Source organism: Cynocephalus volans, chromosome 3, assembly GCF_027409185.1.
Source record: "Cynocephalus volans isolate mCynVol1 chromosome 3, mCynVol1.pri, whole genome shotgun sequence".
NCBI lineage: Eukaryota > Metazoa > Chordata > Mammalia > Dermoptera > Cynocephalidae > Cynocephalus > Cynocephalus volans.
The window spans coordinates 142,567,282-142,585,676 of NC_084462.1; the positions used below are offsets into that span (position 1 = coordinate 142,567,282).

General features: G+C 39.4%; 1 protein-coding gene across 1 annotated transcript; it reads right to left on the minus strand.

Moving 5' to 3' along the window:
* Positions 1 to 664: 664 nt before the first annotated feature.
* Positions 665 to 17,301, minus strand: LOC134371757 (dehydrogenase/reductase SDR family member 7-like). The gene is made up of 7 exons (XM_063088590.1): positions 17,021 to 17,301; positions 11,239 to 11,391; positions 9,440 to 9,546; positions 8,707 to 8,946; positions 5,462 to 5,584; positions 4,578 to 4,793; positions 665 to 873 (listed from the first exon to the last, which is right to left on the minus strand). Exons 1-7 carry the CDS (start codon positions 17,151 to 17,153, stop codon positions 826 to 828), a joined length of 1,020 nt encoding a protein of 339 aa, XP_062944660.1. The 5' UTR covers positions 17,154 to 17,301; the 3' UTR covers positions 665 to 825.
* Positions 17,302 to 18,395: the final 1,094 nt, after the last annotated feature.

Consider the following 18,395-nt stretch of genomic DNA (forward strand, 5'->3'; position numbering starts at 1 on the left):
TCCGAACCCGGGACCTTGGTGTTATCAGCACCACAGTCTCCCGAGTGAGCCACAGGCCGGCCCAACCTGTCAACTCTTTTAAGAGAGTATAAACATCTTGGAGGTAGGATCATTTCAAATCCTTCTTTATGTCTGCTCATTACCCAGCACTCTGCTTTGTGTGAAAGAGTCCATACATTTATGTTGCTGTGGTTTGAATATTTTTGACACCTCCAAAATTCATGTTGAAACTTAACCCCCAATGCAACGGTATTAAGAGGTGTGGCCTTTAGGAGTTGATTGAGTCGTGAATGGGATTAGGTATCCTTATAAAAGGGCTTAGTGGAGGGAGTTTGCCCCTTACCCTTCTGTCCCTTCTGCCGCCGTGTGAGGACACAGCAGCAAGGTGCCATCTTGGAAGCAGAGAACAGCCTCGCCAGACACCAGTCCTGCCAATGCCTTGATCTTTGACTTCCCAGCCTCCAGAACCATGAGAAATAAATTTCTATTGTTTATGAATTACCTAGTTTGTGGTATTTTGTTATAGCAGCACAAATGTACTTAGACATGTTAAACAAATTACTGTAATTCTTTGGTTAGATTCTGTTACCCTAGATTTTAAGCAGATATTGCTAAAGTATTTTAAAATGTTCTTTTTTCCAAGAATGCAGTATATGTTAGTAACTTTTTTGAAAGATTCACAACAGTCTTTTATTTTTCATTCATTACATGTTGAAAGCAAAGTTGTATCTATTAAAAAGTAAAATCACAAATTATAGGATCCATGCATAGGATTGATGTTTTCCATTTCTCCCTCCAGTGGCTTGAAAAGTGCAAGTGCTTGTCTCAGTCACGTTTTTTCTTCCAGATTGTAAAATAAGAGGCGTCTGCATCCTGTAAAAGAGTGACAGTAACATAAATCAGACCCTCCTCCTACAAGTATTTACCCCAGTTTTTGACAAAGTCCTGTTTTAAGGAGCTTTATCATCATGATTCACTGTTAAGAATCCTTACAAAACTTGGGCAAATGCTTGAATTAGGCTAAAAAAACCATAGCCAAAATTCTAGGTCTACACAAAAATATCTCTAATGAGTTTAGTGTCATCATCTTCTCTATATGATGTAAGTATCATTCATCAACTCATGCCATTTCTTAAATGCTGAATTCTCCGTTATTCTTATTCTGGGTCAGCGTATCAAAGCTACACTGATTTGCCCTAATAAATACAAAGAATAGTTCAGGGTGTTTAGGATTGGAATTTTGGGGAGAAAACTCTAAAATTATTTGTGAACTTTCAGTACAGTGTTTACAAAATAAACCAAGGCAACTTGATAATCTCTAGGATGTGACATTTGATTTGGGAAGATGTGCATTTACCACCTCCAAGAATTTGCAGTAAGAAAGAAAAAATAAAAGTAATGATGATGACACAAAATTCAGTGCAGCTATTGTTCTTGATCCCTAAAAATAATAAAGATTCATAAAAACAACATTCCAGACATACTGTTTCCAGACTAAAGGATAGAAACAAATTTAAATATTGTCAACAAGTACAATTAGCTTGGGATAAGCTATATAGGCATTCTCTTAACTTAGATGCTTATAAACATATGTCAATAAGGAAATAGATATAAACAATAGAAAATAATGGAAAAGGAGATGATTAATGAGGTAGGGAAGAGAGAGTGAAGTAAAAAAATCTGAGGAACAACTTTTAAAAGTCTCTATGGTTTTGTGTAGTGAATGAGGTATTATGTCCCAGAAATGACGGAAAATGAAAGAATGCCCAGTTTATCATAAAAAAGAGTGATAAAGCAATAAGACCACAGAATAAGCTACATACAAGAGTACCTAAAAACACTCATGTAAGATTCATATTATCTTTTAATTCCATTTTTCCAGGAACTTTTTGAAGTACCTTTGTATTAAAATTGGTGGTAAGAATAAAAAGGCCATCATATTGTAGAAAGACTAGATATAGTGAAATGCTAGATTTTCTGACTAACATTTATATTTTACAGTTAGATATTCTATAAACAAAACAAAATAAACTTCACATGGATATTTCTGAAAGAACAACTACAGTGGGATTGGAACTTTCTAGTCCTGGGTCCCTCTTTCCCCTCTGAAAAATTATTTCTATAATGATTCTTTCTCTGCCTATTATTGAAATCATTGAGATTGTAAATTGGTACAGACATTATGCAAAACAGTACAGAGGTTCCTCAAAAAAATAAAAACAGAATTGTCATATGATACAGTAATTACACGTATGGGTATATGTACCCAAAGAAAATAAAATCAGTATCTTGAAAAGATATCTAGAGTCCCACGTTCATTTCAGCATTGTTCACAATGGGCAAGATATGGAAACAACCTACGTGCCCATCAATGGATGAATGGATAAAGAAAATGTGATATATACGCAATGGAATATTATTTAGCCATAAAAAGGAGGAAATCCTGCCATTTGTAACAACATGGATGAACCTGGAGGACTTTATGCTAAGTGAAATAAGCAAGATACAGAAAGACAAATACTGTATGATCTCACTTATACAAGAGTCCTTCAAAAAATTCATGGAAAAATAGAATTGAGATAATATGAATCTTTTCACAAACTTTTTGAAGTACCCTTGTATGTGTAATCTAAAAAGTCAAACTCACAGAAGCAGAGGGTTGAATGGTGGTTGCTGGGAGCTAGAAGGTGGAGAAATGGGGAGATGTTGGTCAACAGGTACAAATTTTTGGTTATAAGATGAATAACATAATTATAACTTGTAAGTTCTCGGGATCTAATGTATAGCATGGTGACTACAGTTGATAATACTGTATTATTTACTTGAAATTTGCTAAGAGAGTAAATGGATCACACACACACAAAAAAATATGAGGTGATGGATGTGTTCATTAGCTTGATTGTGGTAATCATTTTGCAATGTATATATACATCAAATCATCACATTGTATATTGTAAACATACACAATTTTGTCAATCATAATATAAAAAAACAAATCTTTGATCTTTACAATATGATTGATAGCTGAATATCCTGCTACCTTCAAACACAGGATGAAAAAGAAAATAAAAGCACAACAGCTAACACTTATAACACTCCCGGCTGTGTTTTAAGAGCTTTCCATATACTAACTAATCCCCATAACAATCCTCTGATTAGGTACTATCGTCATTATTAATCTCCACTTTGTAGATGGGGAGATTGAGATATAGAGAAGTAGCTTGCTTAACGTCATGGAGCCTTAACGTCATGGAGCAAATATGGGTAGAGCTGGGATTTGAACCCAGATAGCCCAGCACCAAGCTCCATACTCTTAACCAGGATGCTGTGTTTCCTTTCTAGTAAGGTGGCCTTTCCCTGCCAGCTCTTATCTGTCACTGAGCACAATACCACTATATCAGCTGTCCTCCAAATTTAAAACTCAGGCACAATCTTTGATGAAGCTCACCTTTAGAACCATTGCACACTACCAAGTCCCAACATTATCAAACCACCTATAAATGATTTGGGCCAAAGCAAACTAGTCCACACTACAACTTGGTAGAAAATGAAAAGCCACCCTCATGATTTTTCAAGCTCTGGACATTTTAGTGTATTATGTAACAGTTTTATAACCTTTGAGTTTCTTTAAGCATTTTGCTGTGTTTTTCTTTTATTTTTCCCATGAGTAATTTTCACTGTTCTGCAAAAAGTTGGAACAAATTAAATGTCTAACAATTATTGGACTGCTTAAATAGGTAGGTTGTATAATGATATGTGTAGTATGATCCAGTTTTATAATTCTCTTTTTCATATATCAATCCCTACTGACTGATTTCTAAAAGAAGGTAGTAACGATGTATACAAAAGGCTTTTTAAAAACCATCTGCAGCAATAACTTTTCTTTGCATAATCATAATCTATCATTTTTGGCTTATCTCATTACATTTCCTGTGCTGTTTATACATTAAACTCTTTTGATGGTCACAATTTTCTCAGAAATAGTAAATAATATTCCCGACTCATTGCTGTGAGAATGAGTGCTGAAAGAATGAGTAATCACCATAGCTCCTCAGAGACGGGCATAGGCACATCTCAGATGAGATAGAGTACTTCCAAATGACGTAAAAGGAATGCGTATTATACCACGTGTATCAGTTTAACAGAACAGTTAAGTGCTTTAACAGAGGAAAGCACAAGGCTGAGGTGTACCTAGTCCTGGGGGTAGGGAGAGGGAAGGCCAGGCATGACTCCAAGGAGATGACACCTGAACAGGCACTGGTAGGATGGGTAGGAGTTGGTGGGGAGAAACAGTGGGAAAGAGCACTTTGACACATAATGCTCATCAAACAGTAAGTATAGAAGAAAAAGTGGCAGTCTTTGACTTGATTTTACCTTGTAGAAAACTTCTTTCTCCAAGACTGGTAGTAATTTATGGTAAACCTACAGATATGCATGATAGAATACTTTCTATACTTTTTGTATTTATATCATGAGATTGGTGGAAGTTTGTAAGAAAGTTTTTTAAACAATGGAAAATCTTGTGTTTGCCTGCAAGATTGATACATATTATTAAGAAATGTATAAATTAGACTTACCAGACCACTCTTAAAGTTTTCAATCCTTTTCTTCCCTAACTTGCCAGTTATCCACCAGGCCCAGGTTGGCATATATTGCCACAAATATGGCATTGACAAAAAAGGTTGATCCGCAATCCAAACTTCTTTCAAATCATTGGCTATGCTGATTAACATCAGCCGCACACAGCGACTGGTTGCCATCTTATGGGACTGGTCTCCATTACTTCCTACAGTCTAAAAACATTTAAAAATTAAGTGAATTCAGAGTATTTATCCAAGCTGTTACACAGAACTTTTAAGCTAGAAGGGACCCAAAGGCCATCTAGTTGAGTGGCTCCTTTAGTGGAGCCTCACATCCTTTAGGAGTCCGCATAGGTACTAACAGTGATTTATAAACATTTGTAATATTTCAAAAAGCCTAACAGAAGTCATACACTTACCAGATATGAGTATGCAGACTAATTAAGAAATGAAGTTTCTTTGCTTTTGATTAGAATTGTTTCATCTTAATGTGCTTAATGATAATTATATTATCATTTTAGATCAAATCATTAAGACATGCATTTAGCAAAGGAATTCCCATAAAACATGGAATCCATGGGGATGAAATGGAGGTAGAAGATAAAAGGGGTTTCTTGATAGTGAAAAAAATGTGTTCCATAAGAGTGGTCACATGATAGTGGCTGCTCGTAAGTGGTATCGTAGCAATTTCATTAGCCATTATGAAAACTGAATGCCAAAGCATTCAGAATGTTAAGCTAACCTTAACAATTTTCCTAATGCCATGAGTTAAATTTTGTGAATAATTCATAAGTAGTTCTAACGGAAAAATCCTGATATAGAGTGATACAACAGCAATATATAATAAAGCATTCAAATTATTCTCCAACTAGAAATTTTACCTTTGTAACTGCCTCTGTTAGTGAATTCTTCACAATGTCTGATTGCACGGGTCCCGGGCAAATGTTAGAAACTGTTATACCTGGGTATGTGTCAAGTTCAGTTCGGAGGCCATTAAAAAAACCCTAATAGGCCAAAAGAAAAGGGCAAAATTAAATACAGACTCATTTTGTGATTTTTCAAAATATGTTCTGAAAGGCCTGAGTAAAGGACTGGTAGTGTAATCATTTTAATTGCAGGCCTGGAGATAATCTAGAACAGACATTCTCAGCTCTTTCCAGGTGCAAATGGTTCACCCCCTTTGGTAGTGGTGGCTCTTGTCATCAGTGATTTTTATGCTAGGCAAGCAATGGATAGGTAAAAAACTACCCCTGAAGATCTGATACACCCTCCTCATACTAATCTTCATCTCCCCACTCCAAAAGGGGTGCATGTCCTCCATTAAGAATCACTGAGGCCAGTTTTCTCTTTATTCCCCAAAGTGATCTAAAGTAACAATGTCTGAGGCAGTGGGGAGAAAAAGGGGATTAGTACTCCACAGAAACTATCACAGAGGAAGAATTCAAGTTGTACAATTTATATTACTATTTTAATAGAATGAATTCGTTTCAGCAAACATTTATCCTTTTGGGGTGAGAAGAGGGTACGTGGCTGCTATGGGCCAAATGTGTCCCCCAAAAGATCATGTATTGGAAACTTGGTCTCCACTGTAACAGTGTGTATTAGTCTGTTTCTGTTACTTACAACAAAATACTTCAAATTGGGTGATCTATAAGAAAATAAAATGTATTGCTTACAATTTCAGTGACTGGAAGTCCAAAGTCCAGGGAACACACCTGGTGAAGGCTTTCTTTGGTGGTAACTTCAGTGATGGCAGGGCATCACAGTGTGAAAGTGGTGGAGCAGAGAGAGACTAACATCCTCATTCACTCTCTTTTTAAAGCCCTCAGACCATGGCCATGACCACCATTTTTAATCCTTTCACTACGGCATGGTCCTGAAATCTTATCACCTCTTCAAGGCCCCACCTTTCAATTACCATAATAGAATTTCCCACCCTCTTAATTGTCACAGCGGGGGTCAACTTTTGGGGGACACTCAATCCAAGGTACAGTGTTAACAGGGTGGGAAATTCAATTATATTTGAAAGGTGGGGTCTTTGAGAGGTCATTGAATTGTGAGGACTGTGCCCTCGGGAGTGGATTAACCCATTCAGGTAGTAATGAGTTATCGTGGGTGTGGACTGGTGGCTTTATAAGGAGCACATAAGAGAGCTCTTCCCGTTCTCTTGCCATGTGATACCCTGCATTGCCACAAAACCCTGTAGAGACCAGAAGAAGGCCCTCACCAGATGTGCCCTCTGGACCTTAGTCTTCCCAGCCTCCAAAACTGAAAAAAGAAATAAATTTTGTTCCTTTATAAATTACCCAGTTCGGATATTCCATTATAAATGACAGAAAACAGACTAATACAATGGCTAAATGTAAATGTACAATAAAATGTAATATAATTGCCTACTGAATTACTTTTGTAAAAACCCTCTAGACTTAAAGATATTGGCCATTTCTAAATCAATAAAGAGTAAACAAATCTACTTCCCCTCCTCTCTTTACCTTAATTAGGAAATGTTCCATGACTACATTGTCACAAGGCTGAATTGACTATTGAAAAGCCTAAACAGCTAACCTATGGTACGTCCTATATGATCTGACACCATTAAACAGTTACCAGCCCTTAAATGCTGACAACTAACAAACACAGTGCCTGTGAGGATTCATGCTGTCAGAGACTGACACAGTGCCTGACTCAGAGATGGACTGAAAGAAATGCTTAGTGAAGAAATGGAGAACCCCATACCTTTAACCTTGTGCCCCTCTGTAGCAAAAAAGTAGAGAAGACACCAAGCAAGCCAATACATCGGACACTAAAATCTCTCCTTGTTTGAAATCACATCTAGTACAGTGTGTCAACTTTTCAATGATAAATAAGTTCACTCCCTAGCTTGATGGGAATCTGAGAAGGAAATATGCTCTTCAAAAAGAGCCTGCTGGTTTCTGTGTTTAACTACTGGTATAACTAACTAGAGTCTCAACCTGTCACATTCTATAAGAGGATCAAATCCAGCAGTAAACAGTGAGTCTTGGAGGGCACACCAGACAGATCATCTGTGTGTTTTATTGAAAGCATCCTGCATGTCTTATGAGATGCTTGGTGCCAAACAGATGGGGTGGCTGTCCTCCCTCATCTGCCTGCCTGAGGCTTGCCCAACTGTTCTACAGGAAGTGACTGACACCCCGTTACTAAATATGAGGAAATCATCAGTGTAGCATTCTGCTTCATCACTCTCTGCAGCCGTCAGCTCTTCACAGCAGAGAGATGTCCTGAATAACCAAAGCTTCAAGTTGTCATGAAGCTCTGATGACCATGCACCTATTGTATCTCATTATTCCAACAGTGAAACATTCTACTTAAACTGACCTTCAACAGCATTAGTTATAAATTTTGTGTCTCCTTTAATCATTCTTCCCCTATTGGCCTTATGATTTCTTCATATCTACTCTGAAGCCAACATTAAAAATTCATTCATTTCTAATATTTACACATTATAAATTATGCAACCCAAATCAAGCTTTTCTGCTAGCCTCTTCCTTGACTAGATTTTCTTCTTCCAATGAAACTACAGTGATTAGAGTCAAGGCTTTTCCCAGTAGGGATATGAGGCCCCGGATTAATCATCCAGTGGGCAGTACCTATTTCTGACATGCAAATTTAATTACACCAGGTAAAAATAAACATGAAGTACAAGGAGGAAGCAAAAGAAATCACAGAAATGGAAGTGGGGGATGAGTACATCCTGAAGTGTGTGTAGAAGAAAGGAGGGGTGAACCTCCAATTTGCCATGAAGATGTGGAAGGCATAAGGATAGGGTGAAGGGTGACTTACTGACTAGACTATATACTTCTCGAGGGCAGAGACTATATCTTATTATCTTTGTATCCGCACAATCTGTTGCAGTGCTTGGCACAGTACAGGTGCTCAGTACATGTTTGTTGAATAAGTTAGAGACAGGTGTGGCTCAAGTTGTTTTTAGCATTTACTGGGGACATCCTCTACCAAAGGGCTCTTGAGTCTTTCTTTCCATCTCCCTACATCACTGCCCAATTCCAATGACCTCACAGACTACGGCCATATCCCCCATATACACATTTAGGTCAGTTCTATCAGAGTTGAGTTCAAGCAGCCTTACCCGAAGAGCATGTTTGCTAGCACTGTATCCACTGCCAAGGGGTGCAGATATAATACCCATGAGGCTATTCACAGTAACAATCTTTCCTTGCTTCCTCTCAATCATGTGAGGCAGAACACACTTTGTCAAGGACACTGTTCCTAAGAAGTTAAGTTCTATTAGCTCCTTGTAGACATCCATGCTGGTATCCACACACAAAGAACACTGGGATCTTCCACCATTGTTGATCAGAATGTCGATCTAGTTATACAAAATCAGAAAAGGGGATGTCCTGTGGATAGATTGATGAAATTTCTAGGGACAGTTGGTTATATTGTTAACCTGAAGAATCAATGGAACAATGGTTTATTTCTAGAATTCAGCAATAAGACAATAAAATGAAAACCAGAATTCACCAAAGGAACTAAATTCCCATTTCTAAGTGACTTTTTACAGAAGGTAATAAGTGTCATAAAAATAAAAACAGCAGTGAATTTTTAGCTTCTTTTGTTCTACATGGAAGAATTAGTACTTGTTAAGGTATGAAAAGTACTAGTTACATAAAGACAAAGACTCAGAGATTATGAGGCCCAATCATGGGCCTGATCTTATTGCATAAAAGGGTTGCCTAAAGCCCTTTATTTTTAAAATTTATTTATTTATTTATTTATTTTTAAAATGATAGCACCACAGATGGGAATCTCTTTTGCAGTTACTTCAAAGCAAGACTGTATCAATATAATATGCTACTTACTCTACCAAACTCCTGGAGAACTGCTTTGGTAGCCCCTTCATGGGAACTTCTGTCCATCAGGTCAAGGGGCAAAACGAGTACATCTTTTCCTTTTAAATTGCCATTCTCTACATAAAGACACTTACAAATTAGTGTGGAAGTTATGCCATAGTTCAATCAAGATCCCTGCTACTCCCATTAAGTTTAACACCCACGCTACAATAGGAGTTGGCAACAAATTCATTTCTGGGTGGCCTTGTGAAAGTTTCTCTGAGTGATCAGGAAGAGGACTAGTGATAATACAGCAAAATCTTATCAGACAAAAAGCTGGCTGGCTTCACAGGAAGTAGGATGGCATGCTTCAACTTTATATACAGTCGAACTCAAACTCTGGCAGAAATCAAGATTATACTACAAACTGAAAAAAAGAAAAAATTTAGAGCAATTTTTTTAGAAGTACAGACACACATACATTTGTTTTATGATAGGCTCACAACGTTTAGTTTGTTCATTGCACACATTAAAAAACAGTATTTTATGCTTAAAATAAGTAAGAAGCTCAAAGCCCTACAGTCAAACGACACATAGAAGCTTCTCTCCAGAGGCTAATTCCAGAAGGCAAGGAAGGAAAAAGAAAATCCTGAAATTCTCAGCCAAGAAACAACATGATGAGCTGTAATAGGCCCCTTCTATTTCTGTTCATCAAAAGAACAATTGAAACTAATTTTCCTGGGCTCTACCTTGAAATACAACAATAATGCCAATAAGAAAAACAAACAAATATAGAAAATATAAGAGGTATAAAGGCTTTATGGGCAAAAGAATAAATTGTGAAACATCAACTGTACTAAAAAAAATAAAAAGGTCTACATCAATGATCTGAAAGATGAAAGGAAAACCATCAGCCTCATGCCAGGTAGGAAATGCTGACATGGTCCATCTACTCTGCCAGTGCAGGACTTGCAAGTCACAGCAGTGGAGGGACAACTACCATAAGAAGTAACCAGTGCAAAACCACAAGAAGCCTTTGAAAGCAATATCGTGAAAGGGGCCTTGTGGCCTTGCTGAGTGCTAACTCTCATTTCTGGGTAGTTAGCTTAATCAGCAAACTTAAAGATTTTAAAAGAATGACAAGTAGAAAGATGAAGAAAAATAGACTGCTGGAAAATTCAAAATTATCTCAGCTTAGGTACTAAATTTCCCATAAGAAATAATAACGTTATTATTTGAGGCTGCTTTCACTGTGAATATAACTACACCAAAACTCACACAAACAGAAATATTAACACTGTTACCCTTTATATGAATATGAAAAATATTACTTCGACTTGCATTTTTTAAACCAAAATCGATTCCTGTTCTTTTATCTTATATAATAAAAGTCTTACACTGTCCCATATGACTTTAATATATAACATTTTGGGAAAATGAGTAAGAATCCTTCCTAATTAAATGTCTGTGGTTACATACATGTATGTCATGGGTAAAGACAAAACTGTTCTTTCTCTAAGAGAAAACTATAAGTCATCTGGTCCCTAAAAGTCCACCAGCATTTGAAAGAACTGGTGGTCACTCCCTAATGCCAAGAGTCACTGCAAAAAAAAAAAAAAAGAGTAGAAAGGTGGCAGACAAGAAGAAAAGGGCATGGGCAACTCATGAAGAAATGACAAAAAAGAAGAGGATCTACATCAAAGCACTTGGAGCCAAGGTGCACTGCCCAGGAAAATCTCATTCTTTCCTATAAAACTCCCAAAACTGTGTTTGGATTTGGATTCTGATTTATTTCTAGGAAGCACTGCTGCTGCTTTAAACTGACTTACCAAGGCATCTTCTTTTCACTCTTTCCAGCTCATCCACTCTTCTGGCTGACAGCACAAGAGAAACTCCTAGTTTAGACAACTGGTAAGCCAGCTCCTCGCCGATTCCGCTTGATGCTCCAGTCACCCACACCACCATGTCAGTCAGCTCCCATTCTAGCGAGGAAGGAGTGGGGATGGAGGGGAGAGAAAGGAAGCTCTGGATTACACCCATAAATCTAAGATTAGCCAAAAAAAAATTTTTTTTTTAATTTTTAAAAAGCTTTAATCAATACCACTAAATATGAAGATGTAATATGTGGAGCTTAAAATTTTAAATATCCTAAGAAAATATCTCCTACCTAATTTTAAAAAAGCATGAATCCGAACCATATTAGTAATAGTTATCAACACAGTATTTTGTGTTTTCCAGAATCTTGATGAGACTTTCCTTCAAGGTGAGACTTGTAACTCCATGGTTTCATTCCAAGGCTCTCTTTATCTATGTATTTGATAAGGAAAAGTAAGGCTAAGAGAACAAAAAGTCATTGCCTATACTCACTTTCCTTATCCACACAATGAGGGATTCAGATTAGATGATCACTGAAAGATCCCATCCAGTTTTTGATTCTATCATTCTAATTTTTTGCAATGGAGGTATTGATAAGGAACATGAATATACCAAGTTCTGCTCTATAGTATGATAGAATCATCCTGAATTTTTAAGGTAATATTTTCTCCATTTGCCAATCATATCTGATATATAGCAGCCAAGGTCATTTTGTAAAAGTGCTCCCTAAAATCCTGAGCTTTCATCTTAGGAGAATCTAGTAGTTCGTCCAAAATGAAATGGGTATGACAGAGATGAAATGTACTCTGCTTGTCCAATTTTGTTTCTGTTGAAGACTGTAAAAATCTTACAGCGCTAAAGCCATGACAAGTAGTTTACTCTCCTTTTGTCCAATGAAAATCGTACTTCTCTGCAGGAGACGATGACCGCTGTCTATCTGAACCCTCAAAGTCACTGTTGTGCAAAGGACCCGTGTGCTTTATTTATTAAAACATGTGTTATTTACCAAAAATAGCAAACAAAGTACACCACTTACCATCACACTTCTGATTTTACATCAGGAAATTTAAAATCAGGAAACTAGGGTACTGTTTTAATCAAACAGTTCTAAATCCTAACTGTTGTGTTAACAGTACCAGCTCTGGAGACTGCCAGGGTTCAAATTCCAGCTCCATCACACACAGCAGTGAAATGCTCCCATGTGACAAGTCAGTGCTTTAATTTTCCACAATCGGCAATGCAATTAGTAATCAAAATCGCCTCATAGGATTGTTGAGAGAGATGAGTTAAAACATGGAATGCACTCAGAGCAGTGTTGGGTGCATATTCAGTGCTTAATAAATGTCAACTGGGCTGACCCCATGGCACACTCGGGGGAGTGCAGCGGCGCTGGGAGTGCAGCGGCGCTGGGAGTGCAGCGGCGCTTCCGCTGCGGGTTTGGATCCTGTATAGGAATGGCCGGTGTGCTCACTGGCTGAGTACCGGTCACGAAAAGGACAAAAAAAAAAAAAAAAAAAAAAAAAAGTCAACTATAAGTATTACTAAAATTTTTAACAAATGGACTTTATGGCAGCAAAGCATAGAATATTCACTCAGTAAATTGTGTGCCTTAATTTCTCCAGCCAGGGGCAATAGGGTTACTAATTCTAATGGCTTAATTTTTTTTATTACTTTCTGTGGGCTTAACATATTACCTTATTAAAATCCTCACAAAAGCTTTTTGAAAAAGTTATTATCTCAGGTTTACAGAAAGGGAAATTTTTACAGAGATTAATTTCACATCACAAGACTGTAAATCCATTAAGGATGGGACTTTGCCTGCCTGTTCATTGCTGTGACCTCAGTGCCTAGCACAGAGTCTGGAAATACAGAAAGGCCCCCCTAAATAACGATGGAATAAACACCCAAGAATCATAGCAGGGCTGGGACATCTAGCTCCAAAGCCCCCACTGTCCACTATCCTATGGAACACACATTTAAATATGAGTCATGTTTTAAAAACTCAATTTAAACATTAGAGAAAATACAACTTGTCCTCAGGAAAAAGGTTTCATGTAGATATCTGAACTAAAGATGGAAACATCCCAAATACTATGTCTGGGCTATAGTGCTTTCTGGCATATAGTGCACTTTTGTGGAAAAGCACAATTGAGCAACCTAGATGATCACTGGTTCATTCACTGACTACTCATTGTTCCAAAGTTCTGCAATGCTCAGACTACGGTGAACATCATTTGTTTTGGAACTGTTTACTCACCAGCCTAGAGCTAGCAAAGATCTTTACTTTTACACCTATAAGCAAGGAGTATTTCAAGCCAATGATGAAAACCTTAAAACAATCACAGCTCTGGCACCCTTCTTCCCACCATGGAGAAGAAAACTTTTTTATTTAGCACCAGCTTTTGTTTACCCACAAAATTGTACAGAATGTGGCATACATAATGCTTCCCTTAAAGAGCCTCTGAGAGCGGATTCTCAGAGCTGAAAAGAGGCCTACAGTCCAACCCCACAGCAGTTTGAGAATCCTCTCCTCAGGCAGTGGACTAGTCTCTGCTGAATTCCCCGCAAGTTGAGGACAAATCTAACCCTTCTGTCGTTCTTCTGCCGATGTGAGAGGCCTCTAGCCTCTACCAAGCAGCAGCAGTGGGCGGCAGCTCTGCCTTCTGGTGTCCGAAAGAATAAATTGAACCTGCCTGCCACATGACGGTCCCTCACGTGTGCAAGACAGCTGTTTTGTCCTCCATCAGTGCCTCGTCTCCTGCTTCTCTAAGCCCACATAAACGTGTCCAGAGTGTGCTACTGTCCCTCACATGACAAGGCGTCAGGCTTCCTCACCGTTCTGCTCACATCCCTCAGCACCCACGCAGGTCGGTCAACGTCCCCACTGAAGGGAGCCAGACAGACCAGGACACAGGATTCCAGGAGGGTCTGGACAGGGCTGAGCAGGCAAGACGACTAAATCTCTGCCACTTTCCCTCAGAAGGTAGGGTCTGTGAGAGCCGGGACTGTGGCGGGCCCTGTCACTGCTTTGTCTCCAGTGCCCAGCACAGAGGCCAGCACACGCAGGCGGGTCCTCAGGGGACAGCTGTTGTTGTGTGCAATTGTTGCTTCAGACACTAAAAGTCCCCAAATGCTTGCCTAATCTTTTCCGCAGCCACTTCACAGTTGACTCATATTGAGGTTACTGTCAACTAAAACCTGAGTTTTCCTCACATGTGCTGCTGTTGACAACTTTTCCTCCTCTGGATTTGTGCCATGGATTTCTCTGGACCAAGTACAATATCTAAAATTAGTCACCCTTAAATTTCTCTGTCTGAGATACATGCTTAGAAATGCAGAGGATTTCTCTAGAAGGATTCAGAAGAGGCAGGAAATGGTGGTTGCCTCCAGAGAGGCACGCTGGGTGGCCGGGGGACAAGCATGGGAGAGTTTTACTTTTTACCATATAGCATTTTGGATTTAAAAATTTTGAACTACACAAGTGTGTTCTCTATTTTTCAAAGTGACAGAAAAATAACAACCTACAGAAAAGTCACAAAGGATAATTTTTTCTTCTTTTTTCTTTTTTAATCTTGATAATGTCTGCCGCCCATCTTTCTAGCCTGAACTGTTTTGGGAATCTGAGTCTATCTCCAAGTTTCTTTAATCTTTTTTTCTTCATGCTCCCATTCCCACCCAAACCGGGAGCCTTTTCAGAATTTTTTTTCTCCTAAAACTCTCCCATGAAATTTTAATTCCACCAATATGCTGTGTGTCAGTTTATGTCTTGCATATATATGTGAAAGGAGTTCTATAAAACTTACTCTTTTGTCAATGCAGGTTCAAGAATGACTAAATTTGAAAATTAATTAAAAGCTATTAACATTTTACTTTGTACTGTACTTGCTGAATAACTTTAATGTAATTTATTTATTTAGATAAATGGTAATGTATCAAATTACATATGCAAATCTGCAAGTTATATAGCCATATAATAATAGCAATGTAATTAAATTAAAAATCCTTCAAAACTGTTACTTTTTCCAGCAAAAGTACAAGAACTGAAAAAAGTAAATGAATTTCTTAAAAATTATTTTTTAGTGATCTTAACTTTTAAATTTTCTTGATAGGAGAAATAATTTTTAACTCACTAGCTATTAGACAGTCATTCAGATACTGTCAACATTTTCCCTTTTCAGCACTTGACATAATTTGATGGCCTAAATAACTTGTACGATTAAATAACTTTTTTGAAAAAACCTATGTTTACTGAACACTCCAAGTCAAAGTTAACACAAAAGCATTGAGGATAAAACACAAACAGCATCCACAAGGCAGCCAATGGCAGCCAACAGGCACATTTCCCTGTTGAGATGGAGCAATTAATCAAGGCAAAATCCTAGAGTTAATAAAATTGTAGTTTATTTGAGATTCCTGCTTTAAATTTAAAAAAGAGTCTGCCAATCACAGCCAGCTATTTGCATTAGTTTTGTAGCACTGATCTTGCATACATGTTGTGTATTTTCCATAAACTCAATGTCAGTGCTGCACATGTACCCAAGAAAACCCAACCAGAGAAATGAAATTCTAAGGAATAAGATTTTGTCAGGTTGGGTTGACCTATGGCACAAAACACTGTAGGATCAGATTGTTTTCCGTCCTCCAGAACCAATTTTCACCCACTTGGGAGCTTATCACCACACCCCACCCCCACCCCCAGACCCATTTAGAAAGCACGGTCTGTCTTCTGAGCTATCACTTCCAAACAAACCTCATCACAGGCTTCGGGTGTTTTCATACTGGAAATTCTGTCCAGAGTAACCCTACTTACCCCAGCTCTTAAGAACCCGGCCTAGCTTGGGGCAGGTCATTTAATTTCTCTGAACATTAGTTTCCCTATCTGGAAAACAAGAATCGCTACGTAAAAAAAAAAAAAAAAAAAAAAAAAAAAAAAAAAAAAATGTTGCCCTACCTGGAAAAACGCTTACTTTGTAACAGCCTTGTGAAGGTTAGAGGTTAAGTGTGTAAAGTGCTGAGCATACTACCTACCTATCACAAAGAATGTGGTTAGTTAATGAACACACATATATATTATACGACAATCTAAGACGAAGCAATGCACAGATAAAAGTGGGATAGGCAGAATGCCCTTTATATGCCAATAAGATCTCATTCCTGGCAAAATGCCAGTTCAGTTCTTTCCACTGTTACACTTTTATCCTCATAAGTAGATGGGAGGGTGACGCCGGATTATCTGAGATTTTTATGTCAAAACTCCGGGAGAGTGAGAAGTGGAGGATAAACAACTTGAAGTAGAAAGCCCAAGCCCCCAGTCCTTACAACGGGAGCTCCCTTACAAACGCGGTGGGGACAATCACTGTTTCTCAAAGTGTCGCCCTCTGCCACTGCACCAGAATCCCTAGGATCCTGGTTAAGAAGTCAGAGTCCTGGGGGCGTCCCGACACTTCCAGCACTCTCTCATAGTCTGGCAATCCCAGGAGAGGTGTCCTAGGCTGGAAGGCAAGTTCGTGTCGTCTTGTGACCAGGGCAGAAGACAAAGGGACAGAATCGCCTCCTTACCCCGTCCTCTTCCTTCCCCACCCGGAGCTACTGGGAAAGGCGCAGCCTTCCACCCCGGAAGCTCCCCACAACCCGGAGGGACCCGGGACGACCGCGGAGCCGGCGGAGATCAGAGCGCGCGCCTGGGCCGCTCCGAGCCCCGCGTCCCACTGTGGAGGGGCCGCGGCGGGTCCTCACCTGGGCGTCGCCCCTGCCACTCGGCCCACAGCAGGGTCAGGTCGCCGTCGGCCCGCAGGAAGCGCAGCAGCTGCACCACAAGCAGGAGCAGCGCGCACAGCGCCAGCAGACACAGCAGCAGCTCCGTGCTCATCGCGCCCGGCTCGGCGGGAGGAGGACGGCCGAGGATCTATCGCCGTCGCCTCCCGGATCCGCCCAGGGCCGGCAGGAGGGCGGGGCGGCCCGGGCGCGCCCAGATCCGCACCGGCGGCCGCCCCGCGTGGGGCAGGAAAACGCCCGCGCGAGGGCGCCGCGCCCCGCCTCGCTGCACGCACGTCGCCTGCGTGTGCGCCCGAGAGACAAGGGCGGCCGCAGGGGCGAAAGGCGCGGATGCCTTCATTCCTCGGCGATACGACTGCTGCTGCCGGAGTCACGGGATCTGTAATGACAGGAACGACTGTGAACACCCGTTTCCAGGGCAAATGGTTTTCAAAGTTCTGGTTGTGTCTACAGGGAGAACGCGAACATTCCACCTTTGAACACGGCCTCTTTTTCCTTCTCTTCCCCCTCTTTCTTCTTCTTCTTCTTCTTTTTTATTTTTATTTTTATTTATTTTTTTTTTTATTAAGTAAATGAACCGAACGAACTATTGGATTGATTTCTCACTACCACTACCACCACCGAATGAACCCAGTCGCTGAGCTGGGTTGGCCCCTATCAACCTAAGTTTGCACATTGCAAATGACACGCCCATTGCTGGGGAAAAAAGTGCAGCTTCGGACACGACTGTCGGTGAGTTCTAGGGCCAGGTGCACGGGCTGGGGAGCTGCACCCACTGGCTGAAGTTCAGTAGTTGTACCGTCTGGGACCCTGTGGAAATTATTTCCTCATTTGTACCCATAAAGAATATGTAGGGAGGTTTAAATGAGAAAATGCCTGTGAAGGACACAGTACCTTGTACTCAGTAATTGTATTCATTCTTTCTTTTGTAATTATTGGCATTAATTACTGTTATGAATTATTTTTTGTTCTTTTTTAATTGTGGTAAAACGTATGTAACCTAATAATTTCCATTTTAAGCTTTTTAAATATATAATTGCATGGTTTTAATTGCATTCATGGGATACACCACATCAACAAAACCAAGGACAAAAACCATATGATTAGCTTAAAAGATGCAGAAAAAGCATTTGACGGAATTCAGCATTGCTTCATGATAAAGATTCTCAGCAAATTAGGCATAGAAGGAAAGTATCTCAAAACAATAAAAGCCATATATGACATACCCACCACCAATATCATCCAGAATGCAGAAAAGCTGAAAGCTTTTCACTTAAGAACGAGAACAAGACAAGGATGCTCACTCTCACCACTCCTATTTAACTTGGTATTGGAA

Bases quoted from the DNA above. Each gene is read 5' to 3' on its own strand.
- LOC134371757 (XM_063088590.1), bottom strand. From the start codon at position 17,153: ATGAGCACGGAGCTGCTGCTGTGTCTGCTGGCGCTGTGCGCGCTGCTC. The intron at 9,547-11,238 runs GTAAGTCAGTTT...GTCTTTATGTAG, and splicing joins AGTGAAAAGAAGATGCCTTG to AGAATGGCAATTTAAAAGGA. The intron at 4,794-5,461 runs GTAAAATTTCTA...AAATGTTTTTAG, and splicing joins TAACAGAGGCAGTTACAAAG to ACTGTAGGAAGTAATGGAGA.